Below are 23,820 nucleotides of genomic sequence, written 5' to 3'. Positions count from 1 at the left end.
TAGGGGTTAGTAGAGTTAACTCAGCAGAAACCTTCATTAGTTGCTCTCCCAAATCTGCTTGTGCTATGAATGTCTATTACAAAAAGATAATGTTTTATTTATCACATAACTCTGTAGACTAGAGAGTGGTGCTGCCTTTTGGAGAAGGTGTTACAGGGAAGTCACTGGGGAATATCAGCACTATATATATATATGGAGTGTGGGAGGGGGTGTATATGATTCTCCATATGCAGACATGCACATAGGTATAGAGAATGTGTACTGCTCTTGGATACTCTGTAGCTGATTTTCTGAATTAAAGTTATAGGCCATGATTTTCCAATAAATTTTTTGCCTGATTGTTTCTTAGAGGTTTTTCCTTTTTTTTTTTTTATGAGCTAATAGGCCTACAGAAACACTTCAGGGAGCTGAACACAGAGAAGTAGGAGGGAAACACCTGAACAATCCAGGCTTTCACCTTTGGGATTTTGTAAATCAGTTCTGTGTTACAGATTTTAATAGAAATCAGCTTATACCATTACACTCCTGCGTGCAGCGCCTTGTGCCCTTACTGCTGAATGCCCCAAATTCCATGTGGGAAAACTGAGTCCATGTCTCATTAATGGGGTGTGCCTGCCTGTCTCCATGCAAGTCCCTTCTGCCACTCTTCAGTTCTGGGTAGCAAGACCAGGGGTGATTTATGGCAAATCCAGTGTTGGTACTGCCTTATGATATCTCTACTATCAGGATTCTTTTTCTATAGCAGCAGTTAATTCCTGCCCTGGGGAAGCTGGGGTGTGCCTTGTTCCCCTGTGAATCATTGATTAGTCAGACACATGTTGCTATGTAAGAGCTCCTTATGGAAACTATATACTTGTGGAATCTGGATTGCCTGTAGTATCCTTCTTTTCATGTGATTTAAATATTTACTTCAAGTGACAGTGATAGATCTGATCACTCTGAATAAAGCCTCGTATCTGCAAAAGTAAATTTGTAAAGAATCCCACAGTGACTCGATTGTGCATTTATTATTTAAGATTTTTATCAACTTTCATTCAGTTTTACCTTAGCTTTTTGCCTCACCTAGCACATTTTTAGACTCCATTTTAACTCAAGAATATCTCCATATGCATTTAGTTATGAAAATTAGGTTTAGTATTTATAATGTGTTGTGCCATGGTCCCTGGCTGTGCTGTGAGCCTGAGGCTCCCAGGGCAGCAGGGGGTCATCCCTGGCCCATATGCCAGCAATGCTGGAATTCCAGGGGTGCAAGGAAGTCTTGTACATGAGAGGTGTGAGGTGTTGTGTAGGACACTGCCCTGGAGACTTGCTGATACAATCAATGCTCTAATATTGAGATATCATGCAGGTTTTTTTCCCCTTTCTTTTCTTGCAAGCCTAAAAATGCACTACTTTTTTTTTCCCTGAGTCAGTACCACTTCTTGCTGAGTAGGCCATAGTATTTTTATATATGCTGATTTTATGTCTGAGTACTCTCTTTTTATGTAAAATGCATCTTTCATGAGATTATTTTTCTTTCAGTCTTGCTGGCTGTGTGTGTGCTGGGCAAACTCCTCCCACAAGCAACTAAGCAGCCAGTTACCTGCAACAGCTGAGCTTTTGCTTTCTTTGAAATACTGAGTTTAATAATCAAACAGTTTTAACTTTTTAAACTGTTAAAAAACACTTCTAATCTCGTTGTAGGTTTATGTAGCATTCAGGCTCCAAAGTTCTTGTGTAGATTTAGCTGTAAAATCTGCATGCCACAGTTGTGGTTTGCAGGGGAAGGTAGAGGGAGTGAGTCAGTATTTGCTGGTTTACTTAGTAATTGTGGCACTAAAAGCCTCTTAAAACAATATAAATACATGAGCAGTTGTACTCTGCATGTTAGGTTAAAGAAGCACCAGTTTGTGGAATTCTTGATATTTCTTTTGGGAAGTAGATCTTTAAGAAGAAAATCAAACTTCAGTGAGCAAAATCCAAGTTGTGTTCCTGAGTTGAGGCACATACAGTGCCTAATGTCTTCATGAGGTGTGAAGTTCTTTCTGATAGTTTCTTTTTTCATTATTTGTCATCTTCTGCCGCCCAAGTTTTCTTTGTCAAGAAACATTCCTGTTGATTGGTATGAAGTCAGGTTTCTCTGCATGGTTACTCACAACTGTTACAGTGTGTTACACGCAAGATCCTGTTTACAGCTTTGAAAATACATCTCCTGCATAGCATTTGTGGTGTTAGATGAGGTCCTGTGCTAACCACTTGGTAACTCAGAGAGAAAGCCACCTTCCCCGTGAGATCTGGTGTCTTGGCCAGCGCAATGATGGGTGCAATTAGCATCAGGGATGGAAATTGTGAAGGTGTTGCTGTTCTCTGCTGCGTGGGGCACTCCCCTCCCAGCCTGGCAGCCCAGCCTCCTGCTGTGTCACTGCCATGGATTTATGGTTTGTGAGAGTTACTGCTGCCTTACACCTCCTAAGATCTTCCAGCTTTCCATCAGAGTGCTGAAAGCTGTAGAGGTGCTACTACAGCCTTCGTGCCTTTGCTGGTGGTGCTAATTCAGTGCAGCTGCTCTCAAATTAAACGAGAACTTTGTCACGTCTGTGTTTGTTAAAAACATGTGGGTGAGCTCTAACTCTTGAGCTAGAGCTGTGCATTTTGGTCTGCACGGTTTAGAATTTGCCTGTGCTGCTTTAGTGACAGCATTTCTAGCAGCTGGTTTTGGTACCCTGAGTTTTGAAGTTATTTTTCATGAATACTTTGTTAATTTCTTCAGTTTTCTTGCATCATGATAATGAAGATAATATATATATCCATAGCACATTCTGGAGACTGGGTGGAGGCATGTAGTTATTTTCCCCTTGCTTTCTTTACTCTTATTAGACACATTTTGACACTGTTTTCCATTTGTGAAATGGAATGGCTTTTGCTAGGACTTGGCATTATCAGCTGCTTGTGACATGAGGATGACCAGCCCTGCCTCATGCCCAGCTGGCAGTCCATGGGCAGGGCAGCTTTTCCCCCCACAGTGGAATTACAGAAGCACTTTTACCACCAGCATCAGCTATATGAAAATATTTTTGTGAAGACACTAGCTGCTGAGCAGGGAGGAACAAAAATTACACTCCTAAACACTGATAGATTGAATTACATACTTTGTGTTCTGTAGTAAAATGTTATTGGAGTAGAAGTTAGCAGTGATGCTTGATCTATGGCTGGGAGCATTGTTTTATACTTTAAAAGATAAATTCTTTTGTTTGCCTTAGGTTTTTCTTTTTTGTTTATTTTTGTAGAAAAGTCAGTGTGGTGTCCTTCTGATATGGGAAGGGGGGGTCTGTTCATTAAAAAAGCAGATATCATTGTTGTTTGTGGTATTAAATATTGCAACCAAATCTTTTTTGCCTCAACAGGTATACAAAACTCGGATATGCGGGTAATACTGAACCCCAGTTCATTATCCCTTCATGTAAGTATTTGTTACTTGTGTATCAATGCTAAAGTTACTCTTGGACTTCCTGTAACATGCCATAAAAAAACCAACCAAAAAAAAAAACAACCAACCCCACAAAAACCAAACCCCAAAAACATCCCCAGAAAAAAACAACATTAAAAGAGAATTACTTGATCTCTGAGTCATGACACAGAGCAGTAATGTGGCTTTTTTGTTTTGCTGTGGGTACTCAGTTTAGAGAGATACATTTGTTGAAAAAGAATACTAATAGTTGAAGCTGATATTTTTCTGGACATTGAAATAATGTTAAAATCCAGTAGCATGGCTACATTTACCTTTTAGGAGGTTTTTTTCCCCCCCCCCGTTTAGTGATTTATCTGGTAAAACGCTGAGTTGATTATAACTGGAAAAAAATTAAAATTGTATGATTTAATATCTCTAGGGTTTAAAATGTTCTGCTTGCCTGAAAGTTGTCAGTATTACAGCAATGTTAATTTACTGTATTTTGCAAATGTAACAAGAAACCGTGTCAGTTTTTCCCCCCATGTAGAGCAGCTTATTTATTTGCTGCCCGGCTCCTGAACTGTTTCTCCCACTTGAAGAGATAAAGTTCTACTCCAGAGAGTGGAGCTCACCCAGCTTCCCTTAGAAATGCTTCACCTTTTGACCTCCTACACCACTTGGTAGTTCCTCATTGTTCATCTGTGCCAAAGTAATCATGGATTACATCCTGGTGAAAAGGAATAATTAGCACGCCCAGTTTTCCTTGCAAATACAACAGGAAGAGAGCTGGAACTCACACTACTTTAGCACAGTCACTGTGAAATAGACTTGGAAGTTCAGGCTCTGTGTTGATTTTTCAAGGAAACCTGCTTCAAAAAGTAATTTTCATGGAAAGATAAGGCTAATTCACTTATAGAAGAACAGGAAACTGCATTCAGAGAATCCATTCTGAATTTTTTTATTTTGGCTTCTAATAAGCATTTCTTAGGTTATTTGGTTTTCTAAATTAATTTCATTAAGTTTATTTTAGTGTCATATAAAGCACTCTACAGTTCTGTTTTTCACACAAAAGCTAGTTTAAGATTAGATATTAAAAGTTCCTAAACATTGAAAAAATGCTTGCAGTGCTCTTTAAACTTTGTAGCACTCGTTAAAATATAAATGGGCAAGTGGTTGTTTAATTTCAGAAACATAGTCTTGACAGACTTTTTCTGCATCTTTAGATTTGGTTATTTAATTTGAAGATCACTTTCTCATTCCAAAAAAGAAGAAATATGATATTGATATTTTAAACACTGGAAATGCAATGACCTGTCAGATCATTAAGCAGAGAAATTTTTCCAACAGGGATGTGTTAAAGTATAAGAGAAGGAGACGAAATGAGATTTTTTTTTTGATGGCCTTTTGATGCAGTGTGGTGTATGGAGAAAAGGATGCTCAGTCCAGATGCTCCTGCAGCTGAAATGACCCTTGACTGCAATTCTCTCAATAAAAAAGGCATTTTTCTCATTTGTGCTGCAGCCCAAGCTAGATAATTACAGTAACGGCATGAGTTTGTGTTAATCCTCTGCCTGGAATGAAACAAAATAGCACTGGGTTAATCCACATTAGAGAAACAGAAATAGAGTACAGCAGTACCTAGTTTCAAAGTAAAATGCTACAAAAAAGCACTTTGGTGTCTTGTCATTTCCTTAATCCTATTCCCTGTGGAAAAATGGTTTGGTTTCTCCTTGTACTTCCAGCAGTGGCATTTTATCAGTTTGATTCTCTAAAATTAATGTTTGCTGTTAAACAGGTCTGAGCAGCATTCCTTGTGCCTTGTTCACTTGTAGCTTATCTTATTCACTCCTGCTCTTAATAAATTTTTATCTCCTTATGAGGTGTTCGTGATTTTATTCTGAATATGCTTCTGTAGAGATGATAAATACTTGCATGAAAAGTGAAGTAAATGAGAATATATTGGGCCAGTGTTTTGATGCTGCTTGGGTTCACTACTTTCTTCCCTGGCTGCTTTTTAGATCTTAGATCATTAATTTTGTTTGATTTTTTTTTATTCACTTTAGCAGGTTTTTCCTGCTGTTTGTTAAAATGGGAGTCACCTACTTTCCATTACCCAGCAGTTCCCTTGATTTTTCATTATTTCAGTTTATCTGTGATAGCTGATGACTTCTAAAAGAAAAAAGAAAGTGACTTGGACCCAATGTCAGCACAAAAATTGATTCAATGCAAGGATTTTTTTTTTCCCTAAAAGCTCTTCATTCTTGTGCCAAGCCAACCAAAGGCAACTGCTCTGAATATTGCTGGGGTGCTGCCCATCCTCAGGCACAGCAGCTGAGGTTTCAGCAAGATTCATTTTCTTGTTTGTATTTTCAGGATATGATTCAGGTTGTTTGCTCCTAGTTTCTACCTTTCAAAAGCAGGGCTGAACAAGCTGGCCTTGAGGGCAGCAAAATATTGGAGATCTCCCATCTTGTTTTAGGCTTGTAACAGGGTGAAAACATTGGGTTTGAAAGTAATTCCGTGGCAAGTGGAGGATTTTACTTGAAAGTTCTTGAGGATGAGACACATCTGGACAGAATAATTCCCCCAGATGTGCATGCTCTGTAACAATGACCTGAAAATATTTGTCAGGGTTCCTGTCTTGACTTGCAGCAAGCACCTGCCTTGCGACATTTCCTTCCCTGTGATTTTAGCTTCTGCTTCCCATCTCCCCCCCTTCTGTTTGGCTTCCCCCAGCCTTCTGCTTCCTCTCTGCTCTCCTGTAAGCAGCTACAGAAGTTGCACTATGATTCAGTTTTCTTCCTGAAGAGCTCAAAATAATGACTTGTGTTCCATCCTGTTCAGTCTTTCACAACACTCAGCTTCTTGGTTCCTCTGGCGCTGCCTGTGTTGCTCGGTGTGGGAAGGGAAGGGAGGAGGATGAGGAGGATCTGTGAGCTCAGCTGTTGATTTCCAGGTCCTGTAGCTGTGCTGCCCTGGCTGCTGGGCTTCAGACTGCAGCTTTTCATAACTTTTAAAATCTTAATTGTGAGCAAACATAACTTCTTGCTGAAGGTGAGAACTAGAAAAATACTTCTGCCATTGAAAGAGCTTTTGGAGCACAGCCTTAGGACAGTTGAGGCTGATTTAACTGGATATGTGAATTTCCTCATCTGTTTAAAGGCAATTAGTAAGATTTGAAAAAATACAGCATATATTGCTGGAGCTGCAGCCCTGATGGCTGGGGAGTGATTCTTTTTGAAAGAATAGCAACACTAATAATAATACTTGAAATTATTATTATTGGGGTGTGCAGAAAATTACCATGTTTGTTAAATAAAATGAGATCTGTAAGGATATCCTATTTTAGTGTTTCTGAGTATATTTTATCTTTCTGATTACATGTTGGGTGTCTAACAATTAAATTTGTATTTAAATCTGTTGCTGTGTTACTTTTTAGAGTCCTTACCATGCTTACCCATGACTGGAAGTCAAATTATCAGTGTTCTATGTAGCTTTTCTGAGTTAGACTTGAAACAAAGAGTGATTGTGATCAGTGTGTCTGTTTTTCCAGTGTAGATTTTCTTTTTTTAGTGCAGGATATATGACCTGTAATAATGTTTGTGTTCTCTGTTGAAGGTATTGCTATCAAAGAGTCAGCAAAAGTGGTGGATCAAGCACAAAGGAGGGTTTTGAAAGGTGTGGATGATTTAGACTTCTTCATTGGGGACGAAGCAATAGAAAAACCAACTTATGCAACCAAGGTATTCAGAAAAATTTTAAAAATAATTTTTCAATCCTGTTTGTTTTTTTTTAGCAAACATCACGTGTACAATAGATATAATGTTAAGAATGCTTTTTGGATAGCTTAAATCTTATTTAACTCTGTTTAAATAGAAAATAAGCTTTGGTATTAGTTTTTGTTGACCTTGTGGGATTTTACAAAACACTGTTTTATATATATATATTCCATATATATATATATTCCTTCATAAGTGAAAGGAGGCTGAGAGGGTCTTAAGTGGAAATGCCACGTTCTCTTGTTCCTTGGCAGCTTCTATCAGCAGCATCAGAGTGGAATACTGGGCTGAGGGAACTTTTGGTTTTTCCCAGTGCCACCATTCTGCTGTACTGGGAAAATGCAATGTGTTGTCTCTGCTACTCAGGGTTGGAATCAGAATTTTCAATAGGTGTCACACAGGAATAGGGGAAGCCTAAATCTAGGTTTCTTGCCTGTGTAGATCATATACTTTCAATGCAATTGAAAACAGGTTTTTTGTTTGGTTCTAGGTTTTTTTGTTTCTTTTTTTTTCTTTTTCTTTCCAATTATAATTTGATATTTTTCTCCACCAGTGGCCTATCCGCCATGGTATAGTTGAAGACTGGGACTTGATGGAGAGGTTTATGGAGCAAGTAATCTTTAAGTATTTAAGGGCAGAACCTGAGGACCATTATTTTCTCTTGGTAGGTAAATTTATACCTTGCTTAAGAAGTTCTGTATGATGAATAACAATGTGTTGATTTATGTAAATTCTTAAATATAAATATTCGTGTTTTGAAAGCAAAAGTAAATAAATTACCTGGAGCTTTCTTGATTTGCCTTAAGCCATCCAGGTTCTTTAATTTTCTGAAAATATCAGTGTGTTTGAACAGCAAACATTTTTCTGTTCTCTTCTCATTTCTCTCCAAATTGTCTGATTCATCACTTTCTTATTTTCCTTCTCCACTGAATTCAATAATCTCAAGTTTATATGTTTGAGACAAAAACAATACTTGTGTTTTGACTTTACATAATTGCAATTATTTTGTTTTTGCAGTACTGCCATCTGGATGAAGTATCTAGAGAGTAAATTTCTGTCTTTTATTTTCTGTGGAACTGAAGGGCTGATTGTCATATTTGGGCTGATTAGATCTCAATTAAGGTCAATGTTATTCTGAAGCATCTGCTATTCCTTAGTATTTTATTTAGGGTCACTGAAATAGGCAATTTGGTTTAGTGTGATATTTATAGACCAAGTTTGGAATTAGAGGTGTTGGCCATACCTGTTTAAATGCCTTCATCTTCTTGAAACAATAGTTAGGTCCAGTTGCTCAAGGCTGTGTCCAGCCAAGCTGTGAATATCTCCAAGGATCAAAATGCCATTGCAACCCTGGCTCCCTTTTCAATATTTGACCACCTTTAAGTTACCTTTTTTCTTCCTAATACCTACTTAGGATTTCCCAAGTAGAGTTTTGTGTCCCTGGCCCCTTGTCTCAACACCTTTGTGAAGAATCTGACTCGCTCCTCTTTTACCCTCCTGTTACACACTTGCTGCAATGGAAGAATGATGTTTTCTTTTCTCAAGTATTCTGTAGCACTATCCAAAATGGTCCTTCAGATTAGAGCCTTGAGTATGTTTGATATTTCAATGAAAGCTATAGCACACTATTATGGTATGGTTTATGTTCAGCCTCTCTCATTTGAGTACATTCCTGTAGCTGAGCATATCAACTTGTGTTACAGTGGCTGCTTCCTGAAGGAAAACAGCTCTTTTCACTGAGAAATCTAAAAAATGTCATTCTTTAAATGTGCTAAACTGCATCCTTTGACATGTTTTGTTAGTTCTTGATTCTTTCAGGTGAAATCAAAAGTTGTAATGAGCTAGCCAGCACACAAAGGGGGTCTTGGATGTAAATTCTTAAGCAGTAACTGATGTAGCTTGTATTGCACTTTTGTTTTTCTTTCTTTTAATGCAATTTGCATAAATTCTTAAAAGCACCCTTGGTCCATTACTATTTTTACATGCTATTGTTGTTGAATGACTCATCTTAGAAGTTAGGAGTTGGTGGTTCTTTTTTTTTAAAGTCAGATGTTTGGTTTGAATGTAAGTAAAACTCATGGGTTTTTCTTTTTTTTTTTTTTTGTGTGTCTCACAGACTGAGCCTCCATTAAATACGCCAGAAAATAGAGAATATACTGCTGAAATCATGTTTGAGTCTTTCAACGTTCCAGGGCTATATATTGCTGTTCAGGTAAGGGGAGGGCTGGTGAAAGTCACAGCTGCAGTATTTTTCCTTGTGCTAAAACTAATTTCACTGTGAAAAAAACAGTGTAAGTGGTGTTTGGAATATGTTTATGTCCTTCTGGTTGGCAGTTCCAGCACTGCATGTTTGACATGCTTTGATTCTGTGGGTGGTTACTGGACACTGTTCCTCTGTTACCTCTACAGCCTTGTGAGCAGTAGAGTATGATATCTGTTGCATCATAAGTAAATAAAAAAACCACACCACATCATAATAATTCTATTAATCCAAGAACTGAATCCCTTTCAGTATGAAGTAATGGAAAACTGTGTTTGAGCATGGCTGAAAAAATATGAGGCAAGTGTCAAAAATTACATTTTGCTGCCTCTTTTTTCTAAGCTGTCGTATTGACATATATAATATTATTAAATTAGTTTCCATGCTGTGAATTACCATGGGCGTGTCAGCTTGTTCTTGGGAGGAGTGGTGGGAGGTGAGGTCTGCAGGCAGATGTTTTTCCCAATATTTGATTTTAGTGTGTTTTTTTCCAAGGCTGTCCTTGCCTTAGCTGCATCTTGGACATCAAGGCAAGTAGGAGAGCGAACACTGACTGGCACAGTTATAGACAGTGGAGATGGTGTCACTCATGTCATTCCTGTGGTAAGTGTGCCTCACAGCTACACTACAGCTTCAGTGCAGAATTATTTGTCCTCTAAGTTCTCTGAATGTACACCTACACTCAAGTATAGACAGGAGTCTTCAAAAACATCAGATAATTCCCAGGGCTGTGGGTGTGAGTTTTGGTTCATTTTGTAGTGCAGAAACTCTTGAAGAACTCTGTAACCCTGAGTTTGGCAGGACTAATTGTCTTTCAGTGACTTACCTTAAAAGGTGAATTGTCAAAGCCATGCTAAGTGATGAGTGAAATTGCTTTAGCACATTTCTATTTTGGCTTGCTGGTAAGAATGAATAGGCTCTTTACAGTAGTCAGTACAAAAAGTTTGACTTCTTATTTTCATTTAGCTCAATCCATTTATATATAAAGTAGAAATAATACAAAGTATTCAAGGGCAGATGTAGCTAGTATTGTTTATAGTTTTTCTTCATCTATTTAGTATGTAGTAGTGTTTCAGCATACAAGCAAAGGCAAAGTTCCTGTTTGACTGAAAGAAAACAACCCCTAGAGTTGAATATCTTTTCCAGTACATCAAGTTGCTGAAGCAGAATTTTGGATGATTCTGTGATGTTTTATTAAATAATAAACACCTAGAGCTGCAATAATTTGCTTTACTGTCCAATTATTGCCCATCTTTCCTGGGGGAGCTAAATCCATGTCTATGTACCAGATATATTTGTATTTTCAGAATGAAGTTAGATTACAAATTTTAAGACAAAAATCTGTACAAAGCTTTATCATGCCACAGTAACATGAATTTTTTAAAAACAGTAGCATTGGTGGTGGTCAAACATACACTGTCATGTAGCAATTACTTATTAATTTTGGGGAATATAGTGGCTAAATCTTTGTCCATACTGTTCATCAAAGTTGGTGTATTTTTTATAAGGCTTAGGAAACAATTGGCACCTCAGACCTTCTATAGCTAAACTTTTAAAGTTTTACTTAGTAGTTCAAAATTACTGTTTAAAAGAGTTGAACTTTTTCCTGAATTGTGGATTAGGGTTTTTTTTAGTTGAAATAAGAGTAGGTAGTCTATATCATTTGAAGCATTAACCTCCTTTGCAGAATGTCATTTACTTCTGAAATGTTTAAACATGTTGAACAAATTGTCAGTGATGTTCTACCATTTTTGTTAGATAAAAAGGAATTAACAAATGCTTATCTCTGTAGTGAAGTAGTGGTAGATTTTTTTTTTTATGATACTATTTTCTGTGTTAGTAAGACATTTTTGTGTGAATATGAGATTTGTGTATACAGGAAAACTTAAACATTTTATGAGTGTGATATCTGGATTCCTCTGTTTGGATTTAGCAGCTCTGGTAGGGTTGAAGTCCAACCTTGCACATTTGACTTTTTTTTTAGTGTATTTATACTTGTCCCCAGGATGAGTGTGGTTTGTAAGGGTAGGTTGATGGATGAGGATGGGCCAGTCTGATGTTCTGAGCAGTCTCAATTAATGTCCTGAAATGATGCATTTTCTCCCTGCTTTCAGAAAATTAATTTTGGTTCATGTGGATTGTAACGTCTTACATCAGTGGCTGTGACTGCAGGGCCACATCAGTTATTCTAAAATAATATTTCACCAAAAAAGGTTCCTTGACCTTTTTGGTAAGAGTAACCTCATTTTGAAGAGAAAATAAAGGCCAAGGAATAGTGAGTATAGTGATTTGTCTGCCTTATGTACTAGTGACTTTCTGTTCTTCTAACCTTGTAAGAATTATGAACCAATGCCATGCAAAGTAAAGTAAGGCTATACTGTGAAGAATTGGATTTGTGGTAATTAAATGAGCCAGTTTTAAAGGGCTTTAGCCTCAGAACCACAGGTAGTGGGTAGGAGTTTAGACTCCATGCTTTTCTTTCTCCCTCTGAGCTTTGATGAAAGTGGTTCTTATCAGCACCTTTTTCCCCATTAATTTTGTTTACAGGCTGAAGGATATGTGATTGGCAGCTGTATCAAACACATTCCAATTGCTGGCAGAGATATCACATACTTCATTCAGCAGTTGCTGAGGGAGAGAGAAGTAGGAATTCCTCCTGAACAATCCTTGGAAACAGCTAAAGCAGTGAAGGTAATATGAACGCTGCAGATCTTAAAGTTATTTTATATCACAGCTTGGTATCCGATTTTAAAGTACAAGAACATCTGAAAGTAATTGTACTTCTGAGTAATGGGGCCCTGATTCTAAGTAATATAAAAATGTCTTAATGTAATAACATGAAATAACAGGGTTTACACTTGGGTTATACTCGCTCAGTCTGGCCTGGAATTTCACTCTTCACCTGTTGTCTCCCCTTTCTCTTCTCCTCCATTATCATTATTGTTGTTATTATCCTGTTGCTATTATTATTGTAATGTTCTGTAGGAAATACTGTTGGCTGGATGTGTCATATAAAGAGCTGTAATTGCTCTTATATTCTTTCTGAATATTAATGTGTTCTTTTTCATAATACACATTACATAGAGAACAAAGCTATTCTGAAAGACATTCAGCTTAAAGTACACTTCAATTTTGTTTCTCTGGCAGTTCTTCAATGTATTTCAGAATTAATTTCTTGCAATCTTGGAAGTTTAGGGGAGAAGCAGAAGAAAAGTAATTTAGCTCAGCCAGAGCCTTCAGTGCTGCACAGAAATGATCTGTAGTAGCAGAGCCATTATCTACCTGTGTACAGTAAATGTCAGTTCAGCTGTTTTGAGGCCTATTCTTTATCTACCAATTTAATACTTACTCCTAAAAGTTTAAATCACTACATTTTTTTTGAAATGTCTTACCTGCTTTCTATATTTTTAATAGTTCTAACTGTATCTATTCAATTTTCAGGAGCGCTTTAGTTATGTTTGCCCTGACTTAGTAAAAGAATTTAACAAGTATGACACAGATGGTACAAAGTGGATTAAACAATATACTGGAATTAATGCTATCTCAAAGAAAGAATTTACCATTGATGTTGGTTATGAGAGATTCCTGGGGCCAGAGATTTTCTTCCATCCTGAGGTAAGTTGGTTTGATTTGTCTAGACTTTGTTTTAGATGATAGCATAGAAATCCTATTTGCAAAATTGTAAAGAAGTGGTTATCTTCATTTACATTTCTTCTTACTTATAAATAGATACTAGCTATTGTTGCAAGTCAGTGTGCTTTGATTCTTGATTGCTGCTACTCTTTATAAAAATCCAGGCTGCTACACAAAGCACTTAAAATGGCAGCAAAAATATTTAACAACTGTTTCCATTATTAGTTTTCATGATATCTCTAGTATAACAGAATGGTTCTTTCCTTTTTTTCCTCTTTACCTCTTTTCCTTTGCAATCTGTGGTTCCCACAGTGACTTGACTTGATTTTATTCCTGATTGCAGTTTGCTAATCCTGACTTCACGCAACCAATCTCAGAAGTAGTAGATGAAGTTATTCAGAATTGTCCCATTGATGTTAGACGTCCTCTATATAAGGTCAGTAGCTATAATGTCTATTTTTTATATATGGGTTTTTGAAGAATTGGAATTTTTTCAAGGTACATATTTGAAACTCTTAAAAACCAATACCAAATGAGCAAAACTAACCATTTTCCTAGAAATTAATTCAATATGCAGAAGGGTTTGTTGTTCACTTAGACATTTTCAGAATGTGCTTTTTCATTAGGGAAACAAAAAACTGAGCCAGAGTGGTGAGATGTAGTAAGATATAAATGGATTTTAAAGCACAGACAATTTTAATGTGGCAAACTCTTGGTGAGTTCATGTTGTGTCATGCTCGTATGCTAGATCATTTACAGTAAAAGCATACCTGCTAACTGTAGCTTTTAAAACTGTACTTAGACATTTAGAATTTAGGAAGTGGGTAATGTGGAGACTTGCATTTTCAGATGTGGTTAACAAATGTTGTTATTCAAAACAGAATATTGTCCTCTCTGGAGGCTCAACCATGTTCAGGGACTTCGGTCGCCGTTTACAGCGAGACTTGAAAAGGACTGTTGATGCCAGGCTGAAACTTAGTGAAGAACTTAGTGGTGGCAGACTGAAGGTTGGTTCCTGCAGCTCATGCACCTAACAAGCATCTGTTACCTGGAAATGTGCAAATAACATCTTGCAGTGATCGTGGTCTTTGTTGAAATGTCTTTATGTTATTTGATATTCTTACAGAGGCTTTTCAGAGGTTCATCCATTACACTGATGGCATACCAGCAGTTGGCCACTGCAGCTGTCTTTGTGCTTGGTGTTTATTGATCAGTTACAGCTCATTGTGCTCAGGCTCTTGAGCTTGAAGATAAGAGAAATGAATTGAGCTCGTTGTTGAGCCACCAGGAGAGTCAGGAGCACGTGTCCTGTGAGGAATGAGGGAGCCTTGATTAGAGAAGGGAAGGCTTTGGGACTCCTGATAGCACCTCAGTACATGTGGGGAGATTACTGATTTTGAGGTTCAGCTGGATAAAACCCTAAATACCTTCCTCTGGCTTCATAGCTTACCCTGCCTTGAGCAGGAGGCCAAATCAGAGATATGATGTGGTCCCTTCCCACCTCAATTATCTTACAACCCTATAAGGGACTTCATGTTTTTACTAAACTGTGTGATCCTTAATTTGTGCTCTTTCCACTGCACACCTCTGACCTGTTACATCTTTCTGTTGTGAAGAAAAGACCAGCAGAGGAAAAAAAAAAAAGTGGTTTTTTTCCCTTTTAAAGGAAATTGATTTTCCTCATTTATTTTTTAGAAGCAATCTAGCTTGACAAGCTCGAACAATCCTTTAAAACCCCAGCAGAGCTTTATAATATGTCATGTAGGCAACTCTGAGATTTCAATCATACACAGTTCTCTGGCCCAAGAAGCATCATTTAGTCTCTGTTTTCTTCACTAGGTTTGTACCACTTAGTAAAGAAGCAGAATCTGAGTAAGGAAATTGGATGTGATTCTTCTTCTATTCTAAGTACCAGGCACGGCAAAGAATCACTGGCTGGAGTTTTGCACACATGTTACAGAACATTTTTAGATACTGTTTCAGCTGGTTGGGCTGGAAAAATAAATTTTGAAACTGTTACATACACTGGCAGTTTTGATTGGCACAAGTAAGGAATAGGTTGTGTGCCTATGGAGGGAAAGGGAATGGCTGACTGGAATGAGTGCTATAGTTCAGAAAAGCGTGATTGATTGTATTGATCCTGGATAAACTTCCAATCTGCAACTGATGCTTTGTTAGAATAATCACATGAAACTCGAAAATTACCTTCCTAGAGTGTGTTTTTTTAAAAAGTTTAGGTAGTATGGGTCAGTCCTTATAAATGCATAAATAAATAGTCCATCAAGAAATTAATCAGAACATTGTGTGAAAAAAGTGGTTGTGAATGGAAGTATCTCTGTCTGATAAAGCAGGTAACTTATCTATTAGCAGGAGCTGTTTCTTACTCTTCATTGTACAAGGGAAAGTCTGATGCCATAAATGTAAATTTACGTGTACAGCATTTATGAAAATACTAATTTATGAAAAGTAAGCTTGGCATATACACTCCTTTAAAACAAGGTCTGGTTTTTACCAGCAGAAGTGACTTTTAATGTGTTGCTTTTCTCTCCTTTTTCTACAGCCCAAGCCCATTGATGTCCAAGTCATTACACACCATATGCAGAGATATGCAGTCTGGTTTGGAGGATCAATGCTGGCTTCCACAGTGAGTTTAGCTGTAAAGCTGAGCATGTTTGGGCCATTCTGTCTAGGCTTTTGGAGCTCTCATGTCACCTTCATTGTATATTAAATGTGATTGGGGAATTTCTGATAGGCTTCAGGTGGTAAATATACCTTCCCTGTTTTTGCATTAGACTTCAAAGACTTGGAAGAGCAAAAGAAAGCTGAGTTAAAGTTTTGTGTGAGTTGTTAAATGGCACATTTTAGTTTTGTGGCAGAATATATTGTTTGCATTGGTGTTTAGCCACACATGATGTAAGTTAATTTTAGGATTTATGTACTATCTTTGTTTTTTCCACTGGCTACATAAAAGTTAATATTGTTAATTAAGGTGTCTATACCATACACTAATGTTTTTTTCCCTTCCCTTTACAGCCTGAATTCTACCAAGTATGCCATACCAAAAAAGATTATGAAGAGATTGGCCCTAGCATCTGTCGTCACAACCCTGTGTTTGGAGTCATGTCTTAAAGCTGGCCCTGCAGGGGTCAGCGATGGGGAAGTGGGGAGGAGGAAGAGTCTTTCTGATTACTTGTTTGTCTGATGGCTGGTATTAAGATAACAAACATGACTTGACAATAAGAAAAAGACCAAACACAATTAAGCAGGATCATTTTAATAAGTGTCTCAACATGCGGATGTAGTGGAAAGCCAAAATGATCACGTTTTTTTCTTTAGATTGATTATTTGAACCTGTGCGTAACAAAACAAAAAAAGTGGATTTTAGTTCTTTCTGTGCCCTGATATTTTGTATATTAATGAATTATCCAAGATTTGATGGGATTTGATGGTGTGTAGATAGTCAGCTCTCTAATGCTTCCATTGTACCCCTTCATGGGTGCAATACAGGAGCTTGTTTATATTTCATACTTTTTTATACTTTGAGGAAAAATATGAATAAAAGAAACTGTAATATTTGAGGAAAAAAATTTACCAGTGACCAACTTGAAAGTAAATTAAAAAAAAAAGAAAAAAGTCATGACTCATGCAACTAGCTCTTGCAAATCATGACCAGTCTAAATCCTGGGTTCCATACAATGCGAGTGCTTTTGGAACTAAAAGCTACTATCTTGGATTAACCAATGCCTGCTAGTGCTTTCTGATTACTTGGTGCATTTTCATACTATCTCTTGCTTTAAAAAAAAAAAAAAAAAAGAAAAAGTAAAGACAAGACTGTTGGACCAGTATTGCAGTTCTGTAGTGTCATTTCTAATTAAACCAAATAATCAGGTTATCAAAATTTGGTGTATTTAAAGCCTAACACCATTCCAATAAAGGCACAAAATTTCTTTTTATGTTGGTGTCAGACTTGTTAATCTCATGACATGGGAAGTTCTGAGCATGGGTCCCTACAAATCCGCTGTGGCTTTTGAGGAGTGAGGTTGGTCTGTGAGGTAGAGATGTAATGTGCTTTGTGTAACTCAAGTGTGAGCATTTTAGAGCTGCAGTTTGTGTGTTCAGCTAGCTAGCACTTACCTAGAGAAGCCTGACAGCTCCTCCACTGTTGGGTTTGTTCATCTACTTTGTTCTGTAACTTTTTTCCCCCCACTTTCTTGCAGGTGGTGCTATTCAGGAGTCAGCACTGCGTTTTCAATCTCTGTGGTTTTTCTGCAAGAAAATACCATGTAGATAAAAATAAAGTGAAAACAATCTCTTTCTCATTCTTTCTAGGAAGAACACTTTATATAGTGACTGGAATTGCTTACAATTTGTTGATATTTGATGAGAGAAAACTCTTCTTTAGGCACTTCTGAGCCCACAGAGGGAGTTGAGGCTGTTTGCATAGAAAACCACAAGAGGGAGATATCCTGGTTTCTTCTGAGTTGCAAAGATGCCTCACATTTTTCATCAGAGAAGCTTACCTATTGCTAGAGCTTCAAAACTTGGTAAAGGTGATTCCAAAACAACGATAAAATGTGGGAAAGTGTTTTTGCAGTAAGCATTGTAAGACATTTACATGCTGGAATCAAACAGAACATGATGCAAACAAGAAAATTTTGGACAAATTTATTGCAAAACTATTAGTGATATCTCCTTAACAGTGATACAGTGTTTCAGTTTTTTATAAATCACTTTTTAACTCAGTTTGGTCATAACTGTAGATTGATTCATGTGGTAAGGAAGACCAATAGGGCAAATATATAAAAAATAGAGTTGTGCTTTTCCAGCAGTCCTGGTTCTGCCACTGTATCATAGTCTAGTGACAGGATATTTTGATACACTGCAGTGGTGTGAAGATAAGGCAAGGATCCTTTTCCTCTCTGGGAAAAAAGTCTTAAAAATTCGCTTGAAAAACTTAAATTCCTGACACACATATACATAACAGTGAGCAAGTGCAAAGAGAAGGAGTGAATTCCTCTTCCTGTCACACACAGCTGTAGAGAGACCTTGAGTGTGAGTTCATCTTCCTGAGACCCCAGGGAAGCTGCTCTGAGGCTCTAAGCTTCTATTTGTTGTTTGTGTAGAAGAGAATGGAAGGCAACCATACCCTTACACGACCATTGATTTTGTTTTGGTAGCTGCGATCGAAACTTAAGTGGGAGGTTTTTTTCTTTTTTTTTTTTTTGTTAAACTGTAGATGTACTTTTGGAGAAGTTACACAGCCACAGCTGATTTTGAGTGTATTAAAAGAACTAAAAAAAAGTATGAGCAGCTCCTGTTAATGACTTGGACTGCATGGAGAGATGGAGAGTCATCAATACTTAGACACACCACTCACTGTTCACATCACTGTTCTGCACCTGTAACACCAGCTCCAAATCAGATCTGCTGGTGAGTGGTGAAGGGCTGAGCAGCCACTGGGTCAGTCATCCCAGGGATTGTGTAAAGCACACAATGGAACACAGGCAGCTCCAGGAAAACCCTCTGCAATCTTGAAATGTGGATTTCCCATTGTTGTTCTGTGTGGGGCTGGGCTTAAAGCATCCAAAAGGTTCATTGCTGGCAAGTGTTTAAAAAAACCTGCATAGAATGAAATTACATTTTTTTTTTCTCCAAATGCTTGTTACTGGGGTGGTTACATGAAGAAAGCAATTTTAAACCCATGTAGGAGGATTTAATGGGACTGATGTCACAGCATAGCTTTGTGTCCTGTGGATGAGAGTGGCTGACAGAATCCCTTAGGAGACCATCCTGAAGGGCAGAGGAGTCCAGGCAGGCTGGACCTTCTTCAAGAAGGAAATCTCAGACACAGGAGCAGGCTCTCCCCATCTGCTGAAAGTTGAGCTGGTCATTTCCAACCTACTGATTCTATAGGATATAATCTCTATAAAGGAGATTTGCACTTCTGCTGTCCTGCTGCCAGCAGGATGAGCAGGAGCAGTGCTGGTTGTGCACAGAATACAGCAAAGAGCACTAAACAGCTGCAGTCTGGCCTGCCCAAACTTGGCTTACTTCACCCTTCTCCAGGAATTTGATTTTATTCCAGTAGATGAGTAGGACTCTAGGTTTAATTGGCTTAAAAGCTGGTAGTTTCATGCAGCTGAGCTTGGAATAAGTCAAAGGTCACTGCCAAGTTGGTGTAGGCTCATCTCTTCATTTTGTGCAAATGTTTGTACCAAGTGTTAGGTATTGTTGGGGTGGATGAGTTACCACTGCAGAAACTGCCTGGAGGTGAATGCTGGGCTGGCTGAGCTCCTGCCAGCTGTGGGCTGGTGCTGTGCAGCCTCTCTGCCTGATAACTGTGCAGGCCAAAACTCCTGCGGCAGTAAAATGAAGAGAAATACTTTTTTAGTGTCACTTAGTTTTTGTTTTATTTTTTTAAATTTCCCCCACAGAAGCAAAGTGCTGGAATAATCAGCTCTAGGTGCCAGTCCTCTGTTCCAGTACATGCCTGTGAGTTTCCTGTTTTAAGTAGGACAGAGACCCCAGCTTCCATGTGGATGCTGCAGATGTCTCTTTCCTCTCCAGGTTTTTATCAGAAGCTGGTTTCCCAAAGGGAGGGCAGAGCCTGGCCCGTGTTGGCTGCAGGTGTCCCTCACCTCCATGAGAAGCAATGCCTCCATCCTTGTTTGGGCAGTAGCAAGCACAGTGGCTTTTTCCCCTAAAGCTGCAGTATAAATATAAATATATATTTTAGTATGAATGCATTTACTGCTGAAGGGAGGCCCAGAGAGCACAGCAGCAATTAGTTTATAGGAGCTGAAGATGTAGTGCTTGATATGAAGGATGTAACACTGCTATGGCTGAGAAAAAAGCTTGGGTTTTTTTCTTCTTTTAATGAATTCAAATATCAAGAAAGATGTTTTGTTTGAAAGGCAGACTGGCACAGAAAAAGCCATTCATGAAAGCCTAGAAGTTGACCAATATGAGCACCCAGGACTCATCTCTTTTAGCATCTTGGAGTTCCAATATTTTTAATAAATGAACTTTAACTGGAGCAGGGGTTTAAATACATCTCTCCTTTCTGGCTAAATTCCCTGGCTACTCAACTGTATGGAAAATTTACCCCTGGTCTTTTTTGGGTGTGCCCATCCCTGACTTGTAGAGCCTGCTGCCCTCAGCATGGCAAGGGCTCTGCCAGCAGGGACTGCTCCAAGATGCAACCCCCAAAGGTGGCCTTTACTTGTGGGTTGGTTTTATTCTCTTCTCCAGGTTCTGATTTAGCCAGACTGTGTTAGTGGTGAAAAATACTAAAATTTGTGCCCCAAACAATAATAACAAATACGAAGCAACTGATTTATCTCCCAATGAACCCAGAAAATCAGGGGCATGCACGAATCTGTTGTGATGCAGAGTTGCAGCCGAAGCACTGTGGAGAGGGGAGGGGAATTGGCCTTATTGTGGCACATTTGCAATACTATTATTGCAATTTCCCATTTGCAATAATATTATTGCAGTTGGCCTTACTGCAGCGCGTGTTTAGTTGCGTGAGGCTTTGCCCGGCAGGAGCGTGCGGGCTCGGTGCAGGCTGGGGTTTCACACTCTGCCACACGATGGCATTTTCCTACAAGAAATCCTGCGCGGCTGCAGCCTGGAAAACCCCTCAGCACAACCGGCCTGGGAAGAAGCAGCTGACTGAAAGCATCTGATGGCAAACCTTCCCGGAAGGCTGGTGAGTCACGGCGAGTTGGAGGATTAGAGCCTTGTCCTTCTGTCTGGAGCCAAGGAATCCGTGTCTCCTGCAGCTGCTCCAGCCAGAAGTGGAGTGAGCTCACCTGTGGGTGCTGAGCAGGACTGCGTCCCTCGGCACAGGGAATTCTGCAGGGGCACTGAAAGGGAATCCGTGTCACATGCAGGATGTGACACCCCTTCAGGGGATAGATGGCTGCGATGTCACATGCAGGATGTGACACCCCTTCAGGGGGTAACTGCGAGGAGGTTTCTGCACTCTCATCCAATCCAGTTCTCAACCTCAACCTTTCTTTGCCCCTGGTCGTGGGGAGTGCACAGGAGATGGCACGGGCATGCACCCATCCCACAGGCAGAGATAAAGGCAGGGAGAGCTCTGCTTGTAGTGGTTTTTTAGGGTGCTGAGCTTGTCCCCCCAAGGTGTGGGTAATGGTAATCTTACCCGGCTGTGGTGATCCTGCACAGATGTCTCAGCACTGCCCTCAGTATGGCTCACCAGGCATTCCTGAGCAAATTGTGCTGTTACCTGAGGGTTGATTTGGGGGAAGAGGAAAGTTTTTACATTGTTTTGGGGAGCTGAGCCATAATCAGGCTGCTCTGGTGTAATCACAGTGTTCAGCCCAAGCAGAAAGTGGTCCTGGGCTGGAGCTGGGTAGCAGCTGTGTGTGCCTCTTGTATTTTACAGAGCTATGAGTCTTTATAGAAGAACTCCTCTAATTATTGCTAATGCACTTTGATTTCATGAAGTCATGACCTGCCAACCTTCTGCTCTTCTCTCACCTCCATTAACCCATCTGACCTATAAAATGTCTAATATGGTTTATCTGCCCAATGTGCAAGCTGACAGCGAGCTCAAAAAGGGCAGATACACCTTTCCTCAGCTGTGAAGCACCCTGAGGGAGGGGATGATTTTGTTCTGCTTGGCCAGTCACCTCTAACTCCTGGTCCTTTCACTGTCTTAGCCTGCCTGCCCTGCAGCAGCCTGGCAGCTGCTAAAACCTGTCCAAGTCAGGCAAACATGGAGCTGTCTGCAAGGTAAAGGTGAGACAGTGCCTGATGCACCAGGGGCTGAGCACAGGTTATGGAGCAGGGCAATCCCACAGCACAGCCCATGTGTTTTCCCAGGTGATCTTGGGGCTCCTGGGGTTGTTCTGGTGGTGGACTTGGTCAGTTTATACTTCAACTCCTCTCCAGATGGATGTGGCAAAAGCCTCTGAGCCTCTGTGCTGGGAATCTGTGTGGTGATGGCAGATCTTTGCTGGCACAAATACTGCCCACTGAATAGCTCTGGTCCCTTTCTCCCCCTCCTCCTCCTGTTATACTCAGGGAAAGGGTTTCTCATTTATTGTCTGTGCTCCAAAGAGCTAAAGAGATCAAAACTAATGATCAAAGGGATGACAGGAGACAATGCTCTATGACCTGTGGGGTCAATGTCTCATTTTGTAGCACTCTGCAACTGCTGTCCTATTTTTTAATCTTCTTATTCCATTATGTCCATAATTCCCCTAACGAATGGGATGAGTTTGCTGTGGCAATGGCAGCAGAGCTGAGCACCAGGCTGAGAAACCAGAGATGGCATGGGCACTGGGGGACTCTGTGCCATTGGTGGTGGTGTCCAGACCATGGTCATGGTTCAGGTGTGCTGCCTGAGCACAGCCTTCCCCTTCATGCCTGCTCCCACCTCCTCCCAGCTGAAAAACCTACAGGACAGCAGTGGTTAGCTGCTTTCTGCTTTCCAGGTGCTGTGACCCACTCTAACCCTGCTGAGAATTGCAGCTTTTCCAGCCTCCAAGGGACAGGGAAACCAAATGGCACACTATTTTCCAACCCCCTAAGAGTTTAACCATGCTATAAATGGGTGTTGGAGGGACAGATAAAGCACACCTGGAGCTTGTGTAGAGCAAGAGGTGGGGTTTGAGCTGACAGACCTGCAGCTGGGGTCTCCCTGGTTTTCCTTCCAGCAGCACCTCCGTGCAGCCTGGAGCCCTGCCTTTCAGTTGGAAGGTTAATTATCCTTTAAATGAGAAATGTGTTTGGCTCCAGCAGTCAGAGCAAGGTTAAGGACCTGGGCAGAAGGATTGCACAGGGCTGAATCCTGCAGATCATTGTGGATCATGGGCTGGGAAGAAGAAGCAGCTTTCTTTACGTGCTCCTTAGCCCACCCAAGCATCTCCCCTGCCAGCTTTTGTGACCAGATGCATGCCTTCTGCTGGGTACACGGGCTGTTGGTCAGAGAAATAGAATTCTTGTTAAATACATAGCTGTGTAGCAATTTATTCATTTTCACTGAGTTCTTGCTCTGCAGAAACTCAAGCAGGTCAGAGTAGTTTAAATAAAAAATCTGAGGGGAAATTCACTGGCATAAAAAGAATGCTTTTAAAAGTTTCATTTGAAACGCACTGGAAATGTGAAATTTTCTTGGCAGTAAACATTTGCACCTGTCTGATCCTATCTGCAGGTTTTTTTCTTTCCCTGGTGGGCAGTGCTGGCAGCTGCCTCAGCCCTGATCCTGGCAGAGGAGGAGGTGCTGCTGCTGCAGGACTCTGGGGTCTAGGGCTGCTGTGAATCCCGTGGTGCATTCCCTGAGTCCCCTCAGATGTGTGACCCCTGCCACCTGCTGCTGCAGCCAAAGCCAGAAAGTGATGGAAGTCCCTTTACTGCTTTGTTTGCTATCTTTCCCAAAGGAAAAAATACTTTCCTCCTCATGGGTATTGATGACAATGCAGGATTTAAATTGTCTCTGCATTTAAGCCCTGATTCAACTCAAATACGATTTGGGTTTGGGTTTTTTTTTCCCCATTGTTCAGCATAAGGATAACTTCACATACTTAGTTTTGGGTGTGTTTGAGCAGCAGAGGAGAAGAGAAGGGGACTGGAAGTTCCTAAGGAAGGACAAATGTCCGGATATAATGAGGAAGGTAACGATGGTACAGGGGCTCCTCTCACTGTCTGGGGTGGTGGATCAGGAAAGGCACTTCTCCAATACATGATAA

The 23,820-nt window shown here is 39.8% G+C and overlaps 1 protein-coding gene across 1 annotated transcript in view; it reads left to right on the top strand.

Annotated features, from left to right (window-relative positions):
- The window catches only part of ACTR3 (actin related protein 3), a 28,723-nt gene extending 11,671 nt beyond the window's left edge, over positions 1-17,052 (top strand). The window contains exons 2-12 of the mRNA XM_066553649.1: positions 3,384-3,439; positions 7,046-7,170; positions 7,760-7,870; positions 9,323-9,418; positions 9,962-10,069; positions 12,014-12,157; positions 12,908-13,081; positions 13,443-13,535; positions 13,981-14,106; positions 15,660-15,743; positions 16,133-17,052. Coding sequence (XP_066409746.1) covers positions 3,384-3,439; positions 7,046-7,170; positions 7,760-7,870; positions 9,323-9,418; positions 9,962-10,069; positions 12,014-12,157; positions 12,908-13,081; positions 13,443-13,535; positions 13,981-14,106; positions 15,660-15,743; positions 16,133-16,228 — 1,213 coding nt within the window. The 3' untranslated portion in view covers positions 16,229-17,052. The remainder of the gene's footprint in view (positions 1-3,383; positions 3,440-7,045; positions 7,171-7,759; positions 7,871-9,322; positions 9,419-9,961; positions 10,070-12,013; positions 12,158-12,907; positions 13,082-13,442; positions 13,536-13,980; positions 14,107-15,659; positions 15,744-16,132) is intronic.
- The last annotated feature ends 6,768 nt before the right edge of the window (positions 17,053-23,820 follow it).

Source organism: Molothrus aeneus, chromosome 7 (assembly GCF_037042795.1).
Source record: "Molothrus aeneus isolate 106 chromosome 7, BPBGC_Maene_1.0, whole genome shotgun sequence".
In the NCBI taxonomy this organism is placed as follows: domain Eukaryota; kingdom Metazoa; phylum Chordata; class Aves; order Passeriformes; family Icteridae; genus Molothrus; species Molothrus aeneus.
This window is presented reverse-complemented; position numbering and strand designations above follow the sequence as displayed.